At 45.9% G+C, this 21,726-nt stretch overlaps 1 protein-coding gene across 7 annotated transcripts in view; it reads left to right on the forward strand.

Moving 5' to 3' along the window:
* Nucleotides 1-21,726, forward strand: part of STS (steroid sulfatase) — a 279,363-nt gene that overhangs the window by 78,574 nt on the left and 179,063 nt on the right. For all 7 annotated transcript variants that reach the window (XM_072743588.1, XM_072743587.1, XM_072743583.1 and 4 more), the window contains one exon: nt 10,076-10,212. In XM_072743588.1, coding sequence (XP_072599689.1) covers nt 10,076-10,212 — 137 coding nt within the window. The remainder of the gene's footprint in view (nt 1-10,075; nt 10,213-21,726) is intronic.

Here is a 21,726-nt window from a genome sequence, read left to right on the forward strand (position 1 = left end):
AATATTCAGATGATTACAAGGCATCTTAAATGGGCTCCTCGGCACGTCACTTTGGGAGACGACCAAAAGCAATTTGACCGTAAAGGCATTGAAGCCTGTGCATTTGATCTTGATGATATGCAGGTTTCTGCAATTTTGGGGCAGAATGAGAGATTTAAGATGCTCTAGCAACTCCACAGTTGAGGGTTGGGGTTACTGGGTTTGTACAAGAGGGTTCATGCTTCACGACAGATGGGTCCAGTGGAGGGATCCCTGTGTGGAGCAGCGGTTTAGTGCCTGCCTTTGGCCCAGGGCATGATCCTGGATACCTGGGATCGAATCCCACGTCGGGCTCCCGGTGCATGGAGCCTGCTTCTCCCTCTGCCTATGTCTCTGCCTCTCTGTCTCTCTCTCTCTCTCTGTGACTATCATAAATTAAAAAAAAAAAAAGATGGGTCCAGTGGAAAGGCCTGTTGCCCGTGTTGGCGCAGTGCATGCATGGTCAGCGTTAGTGCAAACACGGCGTTTGTATACCATGATGCTATTCACAGAAAGCTTCCCCCATACGTCACCTGAAGACACAGAGATGGAAGGTGTCTGGGTAAAACCAGACCTGGCTACAATTGTCCTCGTGTGTGATGTGTGATGTCTGATTCACCGTGTGTGATGGCTGAGCATCTTGAGAATCACCTCACTAGGTAACCAAAGAAACATAACAGTATTTGTTTATTCTTTTTTTTTTTTTACATAGCAGTATTTGTAAAGAAAAAAAAAATATATATATATATATATTTCAAGGATCTGAATATCCTTGAATATTTATATATATAAAAATATTCTATATATACATATACAAGGATACGAAGACACACCTACATGTGTTATCTCACTGGCCAGCACATCCTGAAGAATGTAGGCAGGCCTTTACCACCTTGGTGTGAGAAATGGATTCAGACTTAGGAGGAGCAGAAGGAAATTATCCAAAGCAATGATGGTGTTGGTGAAATTCGTCCAAACGCATGCGACTTGAGAACTTCACAATGGAAGCCAGTGCCTACTTTTGATGTATTGACCTAAAAGACCGTTTGGGCAGGTGCATACTTCCCATGCAATGAATACGTCAAAAGAAGTGAAGAAAGTGATTTAAAACTCTCATTTCTAAAATTTATTCTCTATCTCTGAGCCTTGTGTCTGAAACGATGTAGACTAAAGATGCTCACTTGAGGTGTGGAGCTGTGGATGGCAGGGGCGTGACGCGGAGATGCTGTGTTGGTTTATGGTGCTCTCACATGAGGTCCCCTCGGCCAGATTTGCGACCACCGTGCCCCCGGATTAAAGCACACACTTCTGTGTTGAGGAGAGTGATGGTTTGGAATACACAACCGTGCTCTCCATGGCGCCCCATCCTAATTTACTCTGAGGGATGAATTCCTCTTGGGGATTTGCTTCTATTGGGAAACTAGATAATCAGGCTCACCACACACCATATGTTGTAAGCTCTGTAGTAATGCAGGAGGCAGGTCATCCTTAATGCAATCTAATTAGCAGGAAGTCCCTGTTGCTCTTACAGGCAGGCAGGAATGAACTGTAGATTTCTTAGACATTCGCAAGCCCCTTTTCGTGCCCTGAGCAAAGGATCGTGCAGTCGTCCGGCTCATTCCCTTGGCCGTTGGTCTCTTCAGGGCCCTATAAATCAGTCGGGTTGAGTGCACAGTGCAAATGGTGGTGCAGTGCAAATGGTTGTGTTCAGCTGTAAGCCAGTTGTCTGCGACCTGCCAAGCACTGGGGATCCACACGTCACCCCGGGCACATTTCACGCACGTCCCGTCTTTCACGCTACAAAACTTCCACCTGAGATGGGAAGAAGAGATGTCCTCTCGTGGAGGAGCTTGACGCTGGGCGCTTTGGAGTGGATAGCGAAAGCGCTCCGGGCCATGGTAGAGACCGGCTCAGCCCGTGCAACAGGGAATCTGAGAGATGTCAACCGAAGAGTCCGCCTCACGCCCTGAAAGTAGAAGGCATCCTGGTGGTTTTCAAAGGAGCTCCGATGCCCCCGCAGTCATCACCATGGTGATGGAGACGCATTTGCGTGTTCTGAAAAGGCTTCGGAGGCTGCACAGTGACAGGTGAATTCAGTGAGTTAATTTTATGCACAAAGTAGTTTTGTTTGGTTAAGTCAAGGCTACATTTAAGAAGGTTCCTGGCAGTGGGTAGAAGGAGACCCGCGTTTCTCATCGTCCTCCACACAGTGAGGTGAACCTTGGTCACTCTGCAGCGGGAGGGGCCAGATACGTCGGCCCCTTTGCCCCCCAGATACATTGAAAGCAGCGCCCCGTTGCTAGGAAAGACACGTCTGCTGAAGGAAAGGGCCGTTTTTCTCTGCGAACATACAGATGTCCAGGCTCAACAGGATGTTTTCGAGAAGGACGACGGCTTTATACACACTCACGTGACTTGTACAGTTGATGAGCTCCAGGGCCCGGATTCATCAATTCAAATGACATTGACCGCGAGCGTTGTGCGTCCAGGCCCCCGTGCTGAACACATACTGAACCAGCTCAGGACGTATTGAATCCGGGTGGAACACGTTCAGTGTCGGCGTGTGCGTGCCTCTTAAAGGCCGTCGTTAGAAGTGAAATACCAGTGATTTCCAGTTATGTTTAGTGTGGGGACCTCTGTTGTATCCTCGGCTTGGGGTCTACTGGAGAACGAATCCAAAATTTGGAAAAGATAAGAGTTTTGTTTTTAATCTGTTGATTTCCCCGAGTGATAAGATCCCATTTCTGATCCTTTAACGAACCCCAATTCCTGACCAGTCCACAAAGGGAAGCGACCGTGCCGTCGGGATGATGGGAAGTATGTGTGACCGGGCAGGTCGCATTGCCTTACGGGAGGGTCGTGGGGAAGAGCTTCCCCCGCCATCTCCTGTGGTCTGTAGTCCTACAGGAGGTAGAGGCTTCCTCCTGCAAACATTGTCGGCGTCCTCACATCGCCCTGAAACTGGGGCGGCTGATAAATGTATCGTCGGAAGACCTGACCTTTTGTCCCGTTCTCCTGCCATCGATATCTGGCACGGTCGAAATCCTGAAATGCATTTACACGGTACCTTCGACCCAGCCTTTGACATTTCCAGACAGACCGGGGTGTAAGTGGCCATAATGAATGGCTGTGATTTGGCACAAAGCATCTTCTTTTTTTTATTTTTTTAAATTAATTAATTTATTTGTTTTTCACAGAGCATCTTCTGAAGAAAGGGATCGTGGGGTGACTTTATTAGCCTAAATAAGAGATTAAGCCAGAAAGGAATAGCGGTGATGCTGATCCTTGATTCATGGTGAGAAAAGCGCATCAGATTAACGAGTAAGGGCAACACACAGGGAGACACACGCACATACGTGTTCACCAGCGGAAAGGTTGAGTCATTAAAGAATTGTCTCCTCGGTAAGGGTGGATGCCCCTTGATTGGTGTCCGTCGTTGCATGGGCCACCGAGAGACAGCTTTCGGGATGGAGGGGATCTTTGGCTCTTTGATGAGCCCCCTCTCCAGGCCGAGCATGCCGCAAGCTTCTTGCTCATCCAGAGAAAGCAGAAAGGCCTATTTCTGAGGTGGAACTATCTGGGGGAAAGTTCTTTTTTTTTTTTTTTCCTCTCTCTCTTTTTAATGGGAAACTTCCCAATGTTTTAGATACTAGCTTTTTTTTTTTTTTTTTTTTTCCATTTTCAGTACTGGGAACCACTGTGGAATAAATGGATTGCTATATTCTCTGCAGCACTGAGTAGACCCCAATTTTACTGTTCCCAGGGTCATCCATTGATGTCCCCATGTCCTTCATGGACTTCTCTCCTCGTTCCCAGGCTGAGCGTGAACGTGGGGAACAGACGATCGATCTGTCTCATGTGGCTTGTCTGAATCAGAACAGCTATCCCCTAGCAGGGCGGACGTACCCTGAGGGGGTGAATATACTCTCCTGTCCTCCTTTTTTCCCTTGGAGGCTCCATCTAAGGAGGCGTTCTCCTTCCTTCTAGTGGCTGCAAAGAAATGTGATTGGTTTTACAAAGGGAAAATCCATCTCCTTCCTCCGAATCTCATTTCCTATTACAACCGTTCCAATTGTTTCTTAGTTCATATTATCTAAACTACAGGGAAATTATCTTTTTAGGTGGTTGTTTTGTAGGTTTTGTAGGTTTTTCTTGCACTGTCTGGGTTAGGATAATGAAGGATGCATTCCAGGGAATTTACAACCTGTATCAGCAAAGCATGTTTCCTGCATCTGTTGTCTGCTGGGGCGTGAGGGTGACTTTAGGTACTTGCACTCAGGTCACAGCGGGTCTCGGGGAAGAGCATCGCCGGTGGTGATGGATGGCTTCAGAGTCCAGCATCCATAAGTTGGCAAATTGAACTCCAATAAAAAAAATTAAAAAAAAAAAAAAGTAACGGCTTCACCATCCCCTTGGATGCATTTTAGTCCGCCTTTATAAGAAGTCAGCCTTTTGATTCTTGGATTGAAATGATCGCCGGCTGCTGGGAAGGCGCGGAGCCCCCTTCTGTATCTTTTGCAAATAGAGCAAAGGCGTGTAGCCGCCGAAAATTCTTTCTTTTCACCCAGCGAGCAACACACTGGCAGTAAACTTTCAAAGTTTTTACTTTCAAAAGTTTTACTTTATTTACTGGAGTGGCCCCGCGAATGACACGGGACTGAGGCCCACAAAGGTGATGGAGCGCCCTGGAGTTGTCAGGGTCATGGGGAAGGGAGATGCAGACGTCCCCCGTGGGCCTGCCGTGGCCCCTCCATCCGGAAGGTTCTGCACAGTGAGGGTTCCCTCCCGGCCCGGGGGCCGTGTCGCCGGGCTTGGCCAGGCAGGTGCGGCCGCTGTCAGTAGGCACGGTCTCTGGTGTCCCCTCCTCGGAGCGACAGCGCCTTGGGCCCGGCTCCCTAGTTGGCCTGCGGCCCAGTGGGTCACCTGCTTGTCTGTTCCGGGCGCACATTTCAAAATGCCCCCACCTTGACATCGTGCCGGTGATGCCGACAGCCGGCTCTCCGTCGTGTTTGATGTATTTATTATTCTTTCTGAAGCCGATGGGCACACGCCACGGGTCTGTCCTCAGCACGCTGTGCCAGCCACATCCCGTATCGCCAGCTCTGACCACGTACGTGCTCGGGGGCCGGATTTGTAAGCTGCCTCGGCTCTATTATTTTTTTAAAGATTTTATTTATTTCACAAGGAGAGCTCGAGCACAAGCAGACAGACAGGCAGACGAGAAGAGCAGCAGATTTTCCACTGAGCGTGGAGCCCGTTGTGGGACTCGATCCCAGGACCTTGGGATCATGCCCTGAGCCGAAGGCTGACAGTTAGCCGACTGAGCCACCCGGGCGCCGCGCGGGTTTGGATTCTCATGCTAGTTCCACTTGTGGGCACAGGTGGCAGGGACCCCTGGGAGCTTTTTGCTTGTTTGCTGCTTGGGTTTTTGTGATTTTTGTTGTTGTCATTTATTAATTTAGTCAGTTGGTTAGCTAAGTTGTGAAATAGTAACTGTTGCTTCATTTTATACTCTCGTAAAAAGGAAAAGAGATAGATTGCAACCCCAAACCCTAGAACTCCAAAGCACGATGCAGATGATTAACAGTAACGGGCTCAATTTGATTTTGAGGCAGGAGGGCCCTGGGACATCAGAGTCCGAGGTTTTATGATTCCTTTGGTTTCCAAAGTCCAGAGGAACATGAGTGTAAAGTGTGATAAGCAGCAGATCTGAGGGGTGATCCCCCCCACCCCGTGTGGGCTGGATGGCCCCAAGCTCTCTGCAACCTGAGGAAATTTTAAAAACGCATTTGGCAAAGTGTGTATTCGTTTCTTTATCAGAGGTGAACTGGTTAGCGAGCATTGTGATACCCAGTTCTAAATTTGAGATGTTTTTGGTTACCATGAGGACTCAAGGTGCTAAATAAATATACACAAGCCTCATTGATTTCATTAAATACCAGTGTTTCTTGAGCGCTCTTTTGGGTGGCAGAGATGATGAACAAGAAGGGACCGTCCCGTCGAAGCCATCAGAGATTTCTGAGTTAGAGTTTACATATTGGGTACGTATATGCCTGTACCAGTAGGTGTATATTTGTACGTATGTATATACACCTGTACTAATAACATATAGGTGTGTATGTGTGCTGATACAGCTATACTGCTGTGCATGTGTGGGTTTATGTGTGTGTGGCTATATACACCCATACCCATGATACACGTGTAGTTGTATACATGTACATACATATGCTAATAATGTACATAGGTAAATGTGTGTACACCTGTACTGATATGTGTGTAGGTGCATAATGCATCTGCATATTAATATATATAGATGCATATGTGCATATATGCACAGCTATACAAAGCATATATACATTCATAGGTGTGGTTGCATGTGTGTATATATGTATCTATGCAGCGATATCACTAATATATCTATTAGTGTGTGTGCACACACATATGCTGATAACAGATACAGGTGTATATCTATGTATTTATATATATGTACCTATATTAAAAACATATACGGGGATCCCTGGGTGGCTCAGCGGTTTAGCGCCTGCCTTTGGCCCAGGGCGCGATCCTGCAGATCTGGGATCGAATCCCACGTCGGGCTCCCGGTGCATGGAGCCTGCTTCTCACTCTACCTCTCTCTCTCTCTCTCTGTGTGTGTGTGTGTGTGTGTGACTATCATAAATAAATAAAAATAAAAAAAAACATATACGGGTATGTGTGTCTGTGTGTGTGTATACACACAGCCCTATACTAATAGACGTAGGTGTGCAGTATATGTGGGTGTGCATGTGTGTGTATACTAATAATAATGTACGTACAGGTGTATGTGTGTACATATATAGATATACATACTATTAACACACATAAGTATATATGTATATATTTGAACGTGTATATCTATATCAAAACATGCATATGTATATATGTGCGTATATATTTATATACAGAGCCCTATGCTAATCATATGCATGTAGGTGCATAGTATATATATATGTGTCTGTGTGTATAGGTGTATGTGTGTACAGGTATATATGTACGTGTGTGTGTATATATACATAGACAGTAATAACATGTAGGTATATTTGTACATATTTGTATGCATACCTATGTTAATAACGTACGTAGGTAAATGTGTATGTATATGTCTGTATGTATATGCATATAGATGTATATATACACACAGCCCTAACTAATAATATATTTGTAGGTGCGTAGTATATATATATGTGTGTGTGTGTGTGCATATAGGTATATATGTGTGTGTGTGTGTATATACATACAGAGTACATATACATACAGAGTAATAACATACAGGTATATATGTACTTATTTGTATGTACACCTATGTTAATAACATACGTAGGTAAATGTGTATATATAAGTCTGTATGTATATATATAGATGTATATAACACAGAGCCCTAATAATAAATATGTAGGTGCATAGTATATATATATATATGTGTGTGTGTGCATATAGGTATATATGTGTGTGTGTGTGTGTGTGTATATACATACACAGTAATAGCATATAGGTATATATGTACTTATTTGTATGCACACCTATGTTAATAACATACGTAGGTAAATGTGTATATATGTCTGTATGTGTATACATATATAGATAGATGTATATATACACACAGCCCTATACTAATAATATATACGTAGGTGCATACTATATATATGTGTGTGTGTATAGGTGCATGTGTGTACAGGTATATATATATATGTGTGTATACATACATACACAGTAATAACATATAGACACATATGTACATATTTGTATGCACACCTATGTTAATAACGTACGTAGGTAAATGTGTATGTATATGTCTGTATGTATATACATATAGATGTATATATACACACAGCCCTACGCTAATAATGTATACATAGGTGCATAATATATGTGTGTATATAATATATGTATATCCATATATGTGTAATATATGTATATACATGTGTCTACATGTACATATACACGCTTATACTAATAACACATACAGGTGTCTGTGTATGTATTTGTAGAGATATATACCTTTATCAAAAACATATGGGCGTGCGTGTATAAGTATATATACTAATGATCTATGTATGTACGTGTATATATACACGCATAGTATTACATATATAGGTGTATATGTTTATGTTTTTCTGTGTAATCCTATATTAATATATATCAGTAAATGTGTATGTATCTGCTATATATGTATATAAAAAAAAGAAATGCACTACATTATCTTGAAGTTAAAATTAGTGTTTTTGACACCTATTTGGCAGTCTTCAAAGCATTGCAAATTATTGAGGGTCATTGCTTATGTAGTCCAGGTGACTGCTACACTTTTGATTTCCAGGAGGAACATATTATTTGAATACTTGGAACAAAAAGTGTAGCATACACTTCTTTACCAAAGTGAAATAAAAAATGTAATGCAATGTTATAAAAAAAATATGTACACACACGTGTATGTGTATGTATATTATAATATATACATAGGTGCATAGTATATGTATGTGTTTAGGTACATGTGTGTACAGGTATAATATGCATATACGTCTATCTCTACAGCTATATGCTAATAATATATACACAGGTGCACAGTATATACATGTGTGTGTCTATAGCTATACTAATAATATGTGTATAGGCATATGTGTGGACATGCATATATACACATGCATACTAATAACATACATAGGTGTGTGTATGTACAGCTGTACGACTAATGTGTACAGGTGTATGTCTGTAAATATGTACACACAGCCCTATACTAATATGCATGTAGGTACGTAGTATACACGTGTGTGAGTCTATCTAGGTATATATATAAATACAGGTATATAGAGATGCACGTAATCTATATGTAGATATACACATATATCACGTAGGTGTCTATAACGGTACCTAGTCTAGAGCACCTTTTGCACCAACTATGCTGCACTGATGCACCCCTGCAGTCCCCGGGGGTCCTGGGCGGACCCACGGAAGCTCAGAGTGCTCATGTAGGATTTCATCCACGAACACAGGTGTCCTGAGCTTATGCTACTTGCCAGTCACCATGCTGGTGCCGGCGGCACAGGGCTCTCCGTGACACGCCCCAGCTCGTGGTCTGGTGGGACGAGGAAGCACGTGAGGGCTTCTTGGGGAGTGCACTGGACGCTCTAGTAGAAATTGCATTTGGCCACGAATCTGTTCCTTGATTCACTCCATTTGTGACCGCACAGCCTTCAAAAGGGCATTTATTCACTAGTCCCTTTTAGCCGGAAGGGAATTTCTGTGACTTTCCTGGACAAGGGTAAAATCTAAACTGGTTACATAAAACCAAAATGCATCAAGCAAGTGCATTCCTCCGAGATCAGAGGGCTGTCAAGAGCAGGTGCTGGGACGCCTCGACCCCTCTCAGCAGAGCTGGGCATAGCTCCCTGCCCCCCTTTGCACCCTCCCCAGGCTCATGAGCGCTGTCACAGGGCCACTTGTTGGCAGCCACTCACAGGTCTCCAGCAGCCCTGTGTTCCCACCAGGTCCAATGCCAGAGGTCCTGACCCACTCTGAATTGACACCTGCTTTTGAAGTGACCCAAGACTGTCGATTTGGGCCAGTTTCCAAGGCTGGTCCATGTAGCTTCCCAGACTTCAGGGCTGACCCTTGAGCATTTGTCGCAGACACTTGTTTAGCAGCGGGAGACAGGCAACACGCGGATCGGAGAGCCCAGCTGGTGTTAGACGGGCACGTGGCGTGGCTGTGAGCCGTGGGCAGGCCCGCAGATGCTGTCACCAGGAGGCAGCCCCAGGGGGTGGGCCTGGCCCCGGGGGACACAGTCCGCAAGGGCCCTGAGCTCGTAGTGGTCACTGGGTGGAGAGGGCGCAGCGGGCCTGGCACACGGCCTCCCGTGCACAGCCGGGCTGGGGCTGCACCGGGCAGGCCGCACTTGCACCTGCGAGGCCGTCGGGGGTGCCGGGACCTTCGAGGCCACGTCGGGGGTGCTTTGCGGCCTCTTGGGCGGCCCACGTGCCCACGAGGCCCGGTGCTGACTTGCCCTGGGCCCTTCCTCCCACAGAAACGCCGGGACGCCCTTCCTGCTGCTGCTGTCCTACCTGCACGTGCACACGGCCCTGTTCTCGTCCCCGGACTTCGCGGGCCGCAGCCAGCACGGCGCCTACGGGGACGCTGCCGAGGAGCTGGACTGGAGCGTGGGTACGTGCGCGCCGCCCCCCCGCGTCCCCTGCCCTGGCACAGCGCATGGGCCTCCAGGCTCTCAAGGCTGGGACAGCAGGCCGGGGAGCCCGCGGACGCCAAGCAGCAGCCTGAGCCCCACGGGCGCCCCGAGGTGCCCTTCCCACCTCCCCTGCACTCGGGCAGGTGGCCCTCGGGCCGCGGGCACCCGGACGCCGCTGGGGCCTCGGCATCCCTTCTCCTTCCTCCTGAGCACAGGACTCTCGTCCTGAAAAGCCTGCCGCTTTCTTCACGGGTGCTGGGAGGACGCCTTATTTAAAAAAAAAAAAAAGTTTAAAAAGGAAAGTGTGCCCTCCACCTCGTGAGATCACCACGACCTCGCTCGCTGCCTTTGCTTTCTCTGCAGAGCCGGGCGGCATCTACGCCGTCGCAGGCAGGGGAAGCCGGGGGCCCTGAACTCCGCACTCAGTGCTGGGCCTTTCCGGTGACGCCGTCTCTGGTGCGGACGTCGCACAATCCCCGTGGACACAACGGGACACAGTTGTCCAAATGCCACCAGTCAGCAGGCTGCTTAGGATTCCCATGTGTTTGTTTTCTTTCCCCCGTTTTTCCCTCCTTCTCTCGTTGTTCCTCCTTCTCGTTGTGCACGGAACGGACAGCTCTGGACTCTTCCATGTAGATGTTTTCTAACTCCCTGCACATTGCCGAGGACTACAGCTTTGTGTTTCTTGGTGGTTTGTTTTTTGTTTTGTTTTGTTTTGATCGGTTTGTTTTCAGCAGCACATTGAACGTGATGTCGGTTGCCTCCTGTGCCGATCACGAGAACAAGTCTTGGTTTGTCTTGTTTTGTTAAATCTCGCAAGGAGCACGGTCTTGAGAAACAAGAGGACCGGACCCTTCTAGCTGTCCATCTACAGTCTCTGGGAATTTGAGACGTGTCTTAACTTTCTAGGGTTCAGCTGTCTCCTCTTTACACGTCCTTCTCTGAGGGTCTGTGATCGTATAAAGTAACAGAGAGCCCATAGGATGTGTGCTGAGAGCCCGAAGCGGAACGAACACTGCCCTTTGTGAGATTTACGAGACAAATCCATTGTCCTAGGGCTTGTCCACACGGTGGGACAAGCGTGACTTTTTTCATTGCTGCTTCTTTAAATGTTGCAGGTGAATCAGCTTGCACTTTGCACACGTTACCCGTGTGAATCAGACTATTTCATCTCTTTGCCGGCCGTGACGTTGCGAGGATCGGGTTTCTTACGCGACTCTAAGCCGTGGGTGGGCTAGCAGGTGAGCTCATGCTGCTTACCATCAAGTGGACTGATTTTTATCTCATTATAAGGCCAATCTGCATCCCCTGACTCATTAGGAAGTCTGACTTTCAGTGTTTCCCTAGTACTGGTGCCGTCTAGGATGAAACAGAGAGTGTTTCGGTTTCTGAGATCTGCGTGAGAACCTGACGTCACATTCGTAGATGATCCTGTTCTTTTCTTTTTGCCAAAGAGTGAAATCGTCCCGCTACGCCGTGACGTTGATTACTCGGGATGTCTTTGCCGTTTTACCAATCCAGTCCACCCGAGTGTTTCAAGGAGCATTCCATCGTCCCAAGAAAAAAGCCTTTCCTTTTGATGCTGACGGGGCTGCAGCACTCTGAATAATTATGGAGTAAAATAAAATGGGAATATTTGCCTAAAGATGATGCATCCTGCACGAGAGCTCTATGAGAGAAGACCAGAAAGCTGCAGAGGGTGCACATCTGTCATCCAGAGCATTTTCTTCCAACATTTTTGGGTGCAGCCTAGCTGCATGGAGCCTCACCTTCTCCACTGCAGGGTTCTTTATACCTGGAAAGGCACATACACAACGAAAGCACCTTTATTACTTAATTACGCTCCATGGCGACTTGCACGCCGCCTCACCGTGTTTATTGCCTTATTGTTAGCTGTGTGATGGTGCCGTGCTGCATGGTTATAGTCAGCGATGCACGTGAGCTCACAGATGCACTGTGAGGACCACAGAAGGGGCCCTGCTGAGATACCCAGTGGCTGGCTCACAGCCTGACCCTAGAATCCCTCTAAGTAACCCCAGGGGTGGCTGGCCTTCTGTAATCATCTCAGCTACGGCCTGCTCTGGGCGTGCTCTACACCCAGCCCTGGACTTGGCCCGCGTGCCCTCCTTTGTGCCATGGGCCGTCTGAGCACCACGAGGTAGGGTCATCATCCCCATTCTGCAGGTAAGGCAGGTGAGGGTTGGTGGAGACGAATACAGCTGCGTCAGCTGTATTAATTACAGAATTAATATGACAGATGAGCAGGAACCGGAATCCAGCAGAGCATGAAGTCCCTTGCACCTGGTTCCACTGCCTTCCCTGTAATGAGAAAGGCCGCCTCATAAGCACAGTAAATCACAGGGAAAGGGCGCATTCCTTCATTACTCACATTTATTGAATGCTGTGTGCCTAATTTTTTTTCCTTTTTTTTTTTTTATTAAAGATTTTATTTATTTATTCATGAGACCCAGAGAGAGGCAGAGACACAGGCAGAGGGAGAAGCAGGCTCCATGCAGGGAGCCCGACATGGGACTCGATCCCGGGTCTCCAGGATCACGCCCTGGGCGAAAGGCGGTGCTAAAGCACTCAGCCACCTGGGCTGCCCTTTTTTTTTTTTCTTTCTTAGAGAGTGTAATAATGATAAGTCCCTTGACATAAGGGAAGTTAAAAGCCACTGAGGGATTTAACATTCCTCTAGGAGATCTTAAAATAACACAGAGCGGAAACTGATGAACGAGTTTCCCAACAAAGATGTGGAGAAATTGCTTGAGAGTTTGGAGAGCAGAAGGGTAGGCGTATGGGGCCAGACCATCATCTCATTTCAGCAGGATACCCCCACAGTCGAATCCTGTGGGCCGTCAGGGCACCGTCGCAAAGCACAGTTCTCAATCCCAAGTAAATCTGAAGTTGCAGAGCTTTGGGGAGGAACAAATGGGCAAAATCACAGTGTGTTCACATGTGTGCGCCGAGTATCTTGGGGCTGTGCCATTGTAGCTGTTTCTCTTCCCCCCAGAAATGGAGTGATATTTACTGGAGAGCTATGAAGGGGAACGAGGCCCAGGGAGCCAGTAGAGGGACAGAGGTGGTTCCCGCCACTGGTTTCTTACCTGTGCCTTGTACCGTTCCAGACGACACCTCCAGTCTGTCGGTTGGGATTTGCATGCACTCAGCATTTATTTAGAGCCCTGTGCTATTAATAGAGGTACAAGACGGAATCATAAATCAGCACTGGCTCAAGATTCAACTAGCAAATTCTATATCCTACAAAGAGAAATGCACGTTGAGAGCAATGAGGTGAACGCTAATATAATCCTCTGCCTTCCAGTCAAACCTTTCAATTAAAAAAAAAAAATCCGTGCCACTTCAAGGGTTGGGATTCTGTGGCTTAGATGGGACTTTTTTTTTTCTTTTTTTTTTTTAATTTTTATTTATTTATGATAGTCACAGAGAGAGAGAGAGGCAGAGACACAGGCAGAGGGAGAAGCAGGCTCCATGCACCGGGAGCCCGACGTGGGACTCCATCCGGGGTCTCCAGGATCGCGCCCTGGGCCAAAGGCAGGCGCCAAACCGCTGCGCCACCCAGGGATCCCTTTTTTTTTCTTTTAAACAAAAAACGTGAGCCTTTTTCTTTAGTAGAAGAATTACCAACCATCCTGGTGGCATGGAGGAGTCTTCAGGAGTCACCTAGTTGCTCGGTCTCTGTGATGTGGTTCCCCTAGTGGCTGTGTCTGATACAGTGATCCTCAGTTTGCCCCTGCCTTGGCCTCTGTGGGGCTGAACACTGCCACCTTCTGTGGGTGCAGGGATGGAACACACAGCCAGCCAGAAGGACACATATCAGACGGGTTCATGCATGACAAGGTGGGGGTATGGTACAGAGTGAATTCCTCTCTTCCGTGCCTGATATGTAGTTAAGCACGTGCCATGCAGTATCGATGGCCACGCATCAAACCCATCGTCAGGAATGGAGGATACATTGCAAGATCTCATTTAGTGGATCAGAGAAGGGACAAGAACCTGAAGTCACGCAGTGAGGGCACTTGGATGTCGGTCAACACCCCCTCAAACCTATGAAAGGATCCTAACCAGGGTTTGGCTTATTGGGCATGAGTCTAATGGATTATCCATTTAAAAAGGGACTCTTTCTCAGAGACTTGTGAGACTCTGAAATGCAGAGTGTAATGGATAACCCCTCACGTGGTAGGTCCGTTTGGCCGGGCCATAGTGCTCTGGTGGGGTTCACGTAGAAGACGTTTGCTTCTAGGATGCTGCAGACCAGGAGCAGAGCAGGGGCTCAGTAAGTCATATTTAGAGGCGAGATGATGGGGGTGAGGTGCGGAGAGTTGCAAGGCCCTATCCGACGTGCTGAAAGTGCTAGGGGAGGTGGATAATGGTCCACCTGTGGGATTTTACCTGCGGGTCACACTGCTTTGTGAGGATTTTGAAAGCGGTTGAGTAACTCATGACTCTAGGTTTTCTTGGATTGAACTCTGAGGTAAAAGTTCAGAAGTGGGGACACCTGGGTGGCTCAGTGGTTAGGCGCCTGCTTTCAGCTCAGGTCGTGATTCCAGGATCCGGGATCAAGTCCCGCATCGGGCTCCTGGTGAGGAGCCTGCTTCTCCCTCTGCCTATGTCTCTGCCTCTCTCTCTCACTCTGTGTCTGTCATGAATAAATAAATAAAATTTTACGGAAAAAAGTTCAGAAGTGAGGTTCCATGCTTCTACTTCTCATCCACTGGCATCACAGGGTCTAAAAAAAAAAAAGTAATGGCAATTTTCTCTTTGTGATTCTTTTGTTGTCTAAGGAATGTAATCTGGGCCATAAGGCTGTGTATTCCCTCTGGGATTCAATACATCAGTTTTCTATCTTGAATTTTTAAATGCTCCTTTTCTTGATAAATGGGGCCTCCTCTAAAGCGTGAAAATAACATGTTCGCTTCTGATGCATACTGAAAATGGAATGGCCAGATAGAACGTTCGAGGGAAAGGCAAAATAGAAACAGTCCCCAAAAGGAAAGCAAAAGAACCCCTGGGCTGAGAAGAGGAGAAGTGGGGGTATCAGAATTCAGGGGTAAAGAGCACTTCAAAATGCTCTTGGGACAATCAGTTCCAAAAACGAAGACGTGAAAAGACACAAGTCGATTTATAAACTTTACGGTTGTAGGAGATTGCTGAGCTAGCAATATTTGAGGAGCTTGGGGTCAGTGAGGCTGGATATTACTTCGAGAAGCATGGAGGGACGTGGGCAGAGGGATGACTTATTGGACTGTGTCTGAGCTCTGTTCTGCTTGGAGGGAGACCAGGAGTCAGGTGTTGGCTCAGGATGTGGAATTGGGTGATTTTCAGTCCAATGCAGAGGCAGGGAGATGGGTCATTGAATTGATTGATGATTGAAATTTTGACCGGGATTATCACAAAAGACAACTCAGCATTGGAGTTTGGGGCATTAGGGAATGACCGCAGTATCTGACCACGGCAGGGTGGGGGCTGGTAGCTTGGGAGGTGATGGGTTGCAGGTCCAAACAAGATGGCAGGGAAGGTATTGGAAGCCTGGGAGGAGGTGAAAGCGTTTACATGGCCGAGGTAGCATCACGATGGGTGTGTGCACGTATGTGGAGTGCTTTTAGCTGTTTGGATAAAGGACAAGAAGTCAAGCTTCTTGTGTCAAGGACATCAAGGGACTGGAAAGCCACAGCACTCAGCTGGCTCCTTCGTTGTGAGTGTGCACACGTGAAAGACCCCAAGCTCCATTCCCCTATGGCTGGGATAGCTGATTAGCTTCATTCACTTTCAGAGTGGACGTTTATGGCTGGGCAGCACACGGGATGAGTGATGGTGTAGTTCATAGGGAGCGATCGTGGACCACACATTCATTAACTGGGCCTCCGGTTTTATCAAACACCCAATGGAGACTTGAGAATTATTTCAAGAGTTGGTCACCAGCCAAAGTTACAGGTTTTTAGTAGGTTTCAGGGAATAAGGGAGGTGGTCTTTGCACACTAAAGCATGCTGGCTTCCAGCTCTGCACAGCAGAGCCCCATCTGTCAGCTCCATGGCATGAAGGCAGGACTAAAAGAGGGAAATGCTAGTAATAGATGACTCATTGTCCCCTTGCAGTTGTGGTGCACATCACAGGGAACTGTGCTCGGGACAATTCCTACTCTGAGGCAGTGGGAAGCAGAACATGGAAGCATTTTGTCATAAAACTCTTAAACTTCTCAAGTAGAACAAGTATATCCTCCAGTCTTGTGCAGCCAAGATCGAATGTGTTGTGAATTTTTAAATGTGTTTTTAATTTGCATTGTGTTTGAAAGTGTGCTCTGTGGAGCTGAAATACAAATAAATGCAGGTAGGACTCACTGGCTCCAGAATAGACAGAATGATGGAGAAGAGCAGGAAGCCCAGAAAGAGACTCTCGTGTCAATGTAAAGGTGGCCTTCCAAGGCAGACAGCTAAGAATAGATGATACGTTAATTGCATTAGGATGATTAAACTTTTGGAGACATTATAATTAGCTTACTGGTCCCTGGCACTGTGGAAAGTGTTTTGCTTGCACTTAAAAGAGATAGTGATGGTGGTTGTAATGATGATGATGATGATGGTCATGGTAGTGATGGTGACGGTGGTGATGGGAGGTGATGGTGATGATGAAGATGATGATGATAATGAGGATGATAGTGATGGTGATAGTGATGAAGGTGTTGATGATTTTGGAGAGTAGGATGGTGGTGATGGTGATAAGGTGATGATTTTGAAGAAGATGAGGGAGATGAAATATTACTAGTTTCACAGAAGTAATGATGATAATGTTAATAATGATGGTGATGACAGTGACGATGATGATGGTGATAATTTTGAATAAGATGAGGCTGATGATGGTGATGGTGATGATGACAGTGATGATGGTGATGATGAAGAACAGGCTGAGGGTGATGATGATGGTGATTGAGGTGATGGTGATGATGAGGTTGGTGATGATGGTGATGATTTTGCTGATGTTGCCGATGGTGATGATGATGGGGTTGGTGATGATGGCGATGGTGACGGTAATAATGCTGATGGTGATGATGATGGGGTTGGTGATGAACATGATGATGCTGGTGATATGGCGATGGTGATGATGATGGGGTTGGTGATGGTGGCGATGGTGACGGTGATAATGCTGATGGTGATGATGATGGGGTTGGTGATGAACATGATGATGCTGGTGATATGGCGATGGTGATGGTGGTGATGGTGATGGTGGTGATGGTGATGGTGATAATGCTGATGGTGATGATGATGGGGTTGGTGATGATGGTTGTGGTGAAGAAAATGATGATGAATGAAAAATGATGAAGATGATAATGATGAAAATAATGAAGATGAAGAGAAAAGAAGTGATGATAATACAGACAAAGAAGGCAGTTTCTTGAGGAGCTGTAGTTTAGGAAACTAGAGTGACTTACCCAAGCTCACTGAGGTGGCATAGGACACCTACAATGTTAATCTTGTTCTGTGCTATGCTGCTATTCCCCATTCATCTAAATGAATCCCGCACGCAGATTGAATTTGGAAAATTGACCCACAAAATAATGCAAGAACGTATAATTGGACCTTATTTATCCAGTATATCCTTGAGCAAGCTCTTTCTAAGAAGCGAAAAAATAAATGAGAAGATTGATAGATGTATATAAAATCTAAAATCTCCGGTTGTCAAAAAAGATAAAGTACCAGCGACAAACCACTTTAAAAGCACATGCATGGTTCACATAAAATAAAGAGAAAATCCCTTAGCTTAGAAGAAATTTATACAAAGAAATTGATTAAAAGATAAATACTGGAAGAGGGACTTAGTTGTGCCAGTGTACTGTGTTGGTTCACTACGCAGTTGGTTGCATTGAGCATTATGATTTCTAAAATAATAATAATAATAACAGTAGTAATAATTTCTCTCCCCAGAAATCTTGCGTAACATGATGAGTGACACACAAAACCTGTTAAAATGATAGATGCCACATTATATTGATTGCTAAAAAGGGCAGAGATTTCTCTTGGCCTTTTTTTTTTTTTTAATTCAACAACAACAACGATCTGTTGCCCTTTATCCGGCAGGGTCAGCTCATTTCCTTAAGCCCCTACTCGCAGGATGACCTGATGAAGAGCTAAGGCTTCCCGGTCTCTTCCAAGTCGTTGCCACCAGCCTTACCTACCACCCGGTTAACTTACAAAGTATATTTTAAATATTCATCCAGCACTTGCTATTTCTGAATCCCAAGGCATCTATGACACAATTATTAAAACTCAACTCAAGCAACAAATTGGATTTTATTTTCACACTGGTGCTTCTCTTCATTGAAAATCCCCTTTTGGAATTTTTCAGAGGATTTGAAGTTGCTTGGGAGCCTCGTGTGTGTGTGTGTGTGTGTGTGTGTGTGTGTGTGTGTGTGTGTGTGTTTACATGGGGTTCTTTGGCGTAATGTTTCTCTCCAAGTGCATCCTAAATAGCACACTTTTTTTGGCAGAGTTTGTAAAATCTGCTTAATTCAATAACTTAAGTGTGACGCTAATTCCCCAAAGTGGAAACTGATGTTTAAAAAACCAAAAAAAAATTAAAAAAAAAAAAAGGAACTCTCCCAGTGTATCCCACACTATCAGATCTTGGGTATATGCTGAGAGTGGCACCTTGGCTCTGCATCAGCTAAAATACGACCTCTAGTCTTGTCTCCGCAAGCACTTCTTACCGAGATAATCATGACATAGAGCCTGGCACCCAGTATCTTCCTAGGGACTTTTGACAGGACCTGGTATTACACTACCTCTGCTTAATGGACAGATTTTTTTTTTTATTCCAGCAGATCTAGGCAGGAGAGAAATGAAATAGTTCTCCTTTCCAGACCACTGTTTACCTGCATGCGACATACATAACGAGGTCGTTGGAACTTCAGGAAGACGTCTCAGAAGTGGAGAGAACCCATAAATTGTAAAGGGATGTCTAATACAGACTTACGTATATATAATTTCTCTCTCCACGGTTGTCAGACTGATTTAATCAAAAAACAGTATAAAAAATCACATATTTGATCTGCAAAGGTATACACGAAGCTTCAGGACACTTGCAAAACAATTCAGTAGGCCATGTCGGAGCACTTGTTGTAGACGTTCAAAACACAGGGCTTCCTCGAAACCGTACGTGTGATGTTGTTCCTAGAATGTCCTTTTATTTAGGTTCATACAACTTCCAGCCTTGAAGAAAAAACAAGTGAATTTATGATAAATGAAAATAAGATCACCGGTGCCAAGATCTTCCATTATTGTCGCTTTCTGAGATGTATGTCTGAGGACCCCTTTGTGCATCGTGGTTTGGAGGACACAGCAGTCATGGGATGACACAGACCGACCTGGAGTCTTGCTTCCTCCCGTGCTTCTTGATCAGGGTGGTTTTCGGCCATGCAGGGGCTATCCTGCATCCGGACACGCCAACAGCTGAGTCCTGGGTACACGTAGTTCAAGAGCAGAGCTTGGAGGTACCCATCCATCAACAGCTCATCTTTGCAAGATGGCGTTGCCATCTGTATTTTTCGTTTAATTTGAAAGTTTTCCTCATTGTGTGTCATCGTTTTGCTAATTGCAAAGGAATCAGTCACCAGCAAAACCAAGGAACACAGACAGAGGGGAGAGAAAGGAGGTGTCGCAGGTGACCTACCCCCGATGGGCAGCCTCACTGATGACCTAAGATATAGGTTTCATTGCCTCTGTGTTGCCAATATTATGTCATAATATTATGACGTGGTTTTTATTATTAAGAGTAATTTTTTTATGCAAACTCTGCACGCAGTTTTTGCAGTTTTCCTTGTTTCACAGAAGTAAATTCTGAGATATTTTTCAATTGTGGCATTTGGATTTCCACTTCATGTTTCTTAGACTTCAGCGTACTGAACCGTACCTCTGGGAGGGACTGCTCGGTTGCCACTGCGTCTTTGTTTTTCTGTTTCAAGCAGTGCTGCTTGAACAGGTGAATACTCTGAATTTGTGTGAGCATACGTGAAAGAAATGTTTCCCGAAATTGAAATGTTGAATCAAAGGATCTTTAAAAATTAAGTATTAGTAAATATTTTCTAAAACATCTTATTTTCCCCCAGTACGGTGGGACATTCATTGATGATTTGTACGAATGCTAATTTTTTCACGACCTCAACAACTCTAGATATTACGATTCTGAGAAGATGTTTACTTTTACATTTCTCAGGTGAAAAATGCTATTTCACTATTTCAGTTTTACTTCCTGTTGCACCTGCAGTTGAAACTATACATTTTCATCCACTGTTGTGCTTTCTCTCTTTATTTTTGTATCCCTAGACTTCTTTCCTGTTGGATTGTCCATCTTTATTCTTATTGATTTAAATGGGCTCTTTACATATTAAAGATATTAATAGTTTGTTGTATATTACAGATAGTTTTCTTGTTTGTGTTTGTATTCTATTTATAGAATTTTTGTGGTCACAAATTCCTTTGTGACTTTGGGGATTCATGATGTGCTTCAAAAAGGGTCTCTCCACCTACCAAATTCTGTGCCTTTTCTCTCGTGTTTCTTCTAAATATGTTTATGGTCTCCTGTTTTACAGTGAGATACTTAAATTATGGGAAGAAACGTGTGTGTGACCGTTGTCATTAGTTGTTACTATGGCTGTTGGTTTCGGGTAGGTGTAGTCCAGGGGTCATGTTCCACAGTGAGCAGCCCCAGATGATTCATCAGGCAAGGTCTACTCTGTGAGTGAGCACTGGTGATGGGTTCATACCTGTGTTGTCACCCGTGGGTTTGGTGCTAAAGCATATTAGGGTGTGCAGGGATGGCTGTCCACACCCCCAGCAACTACCTGTTCCTCTCGGGTGTTATTGTTCCTCATGGCCAGGGGCACAAAACCTTGAGACCACGTAGGGGAGAGGCTGTCTCCAAATGCCCCCAAAGGGACATTCCTGCTCTGCTCCCCAACCTCCTCCTGGGCAGCAAGGAGGGAGCCAGGTGGCTGATGCCAGGTGGCATCCTGACCTCATTGGCGATCCCACCTGCACCCCAAGTCTCCAGGTGTGCTTCTGGGATCTCTGCTCTGCTTCCCCTTGATGGTCTCGAATCTTATTTCTTCTGGATTTGTTGTTTCACTTTCAAAGAGAGTTAGGCATAGGGAGGGGGGCAGAAATACCATATGCCCACCTTGTTTCCAGGATATTCAACAAGTTACGTTGCAGGAACAGAATTCAGACCCGAGACCACGTCTCTATGCCCCATGTGGTCTTAACTGGAGAGGGTGGCCCCATGACATGTGGCTTGTGCATGTTGGCGGCAGTAGGGGTGCTGGGGAAGGGTGTAGACTTTGGGGCCAGATGCATGAGGTTCAGCTGCACTCCCAGCACCCCCCATCTTCCAAGCTGGGGCAGGTCACCATTCTCAGTGGGCCTCTCTTTCCTCATCCACAAATGGGGGTCATACCATTGCCTGTGTTGCTGGGCTGTCT

This window comes from Vulpes vulpes, chromosome X, assembly GCF_048418805.1.
Source record: "Vulpes vulpes isolate BD-2025 chromosome X, VulVul3, whole genome shotgun sequence".
Lineage (NCBI taxonomy): Eukaryota > Metazoa > Chordata > Mammalia > Carnivora > Canidae > Vulpes > Vulpes vulpes.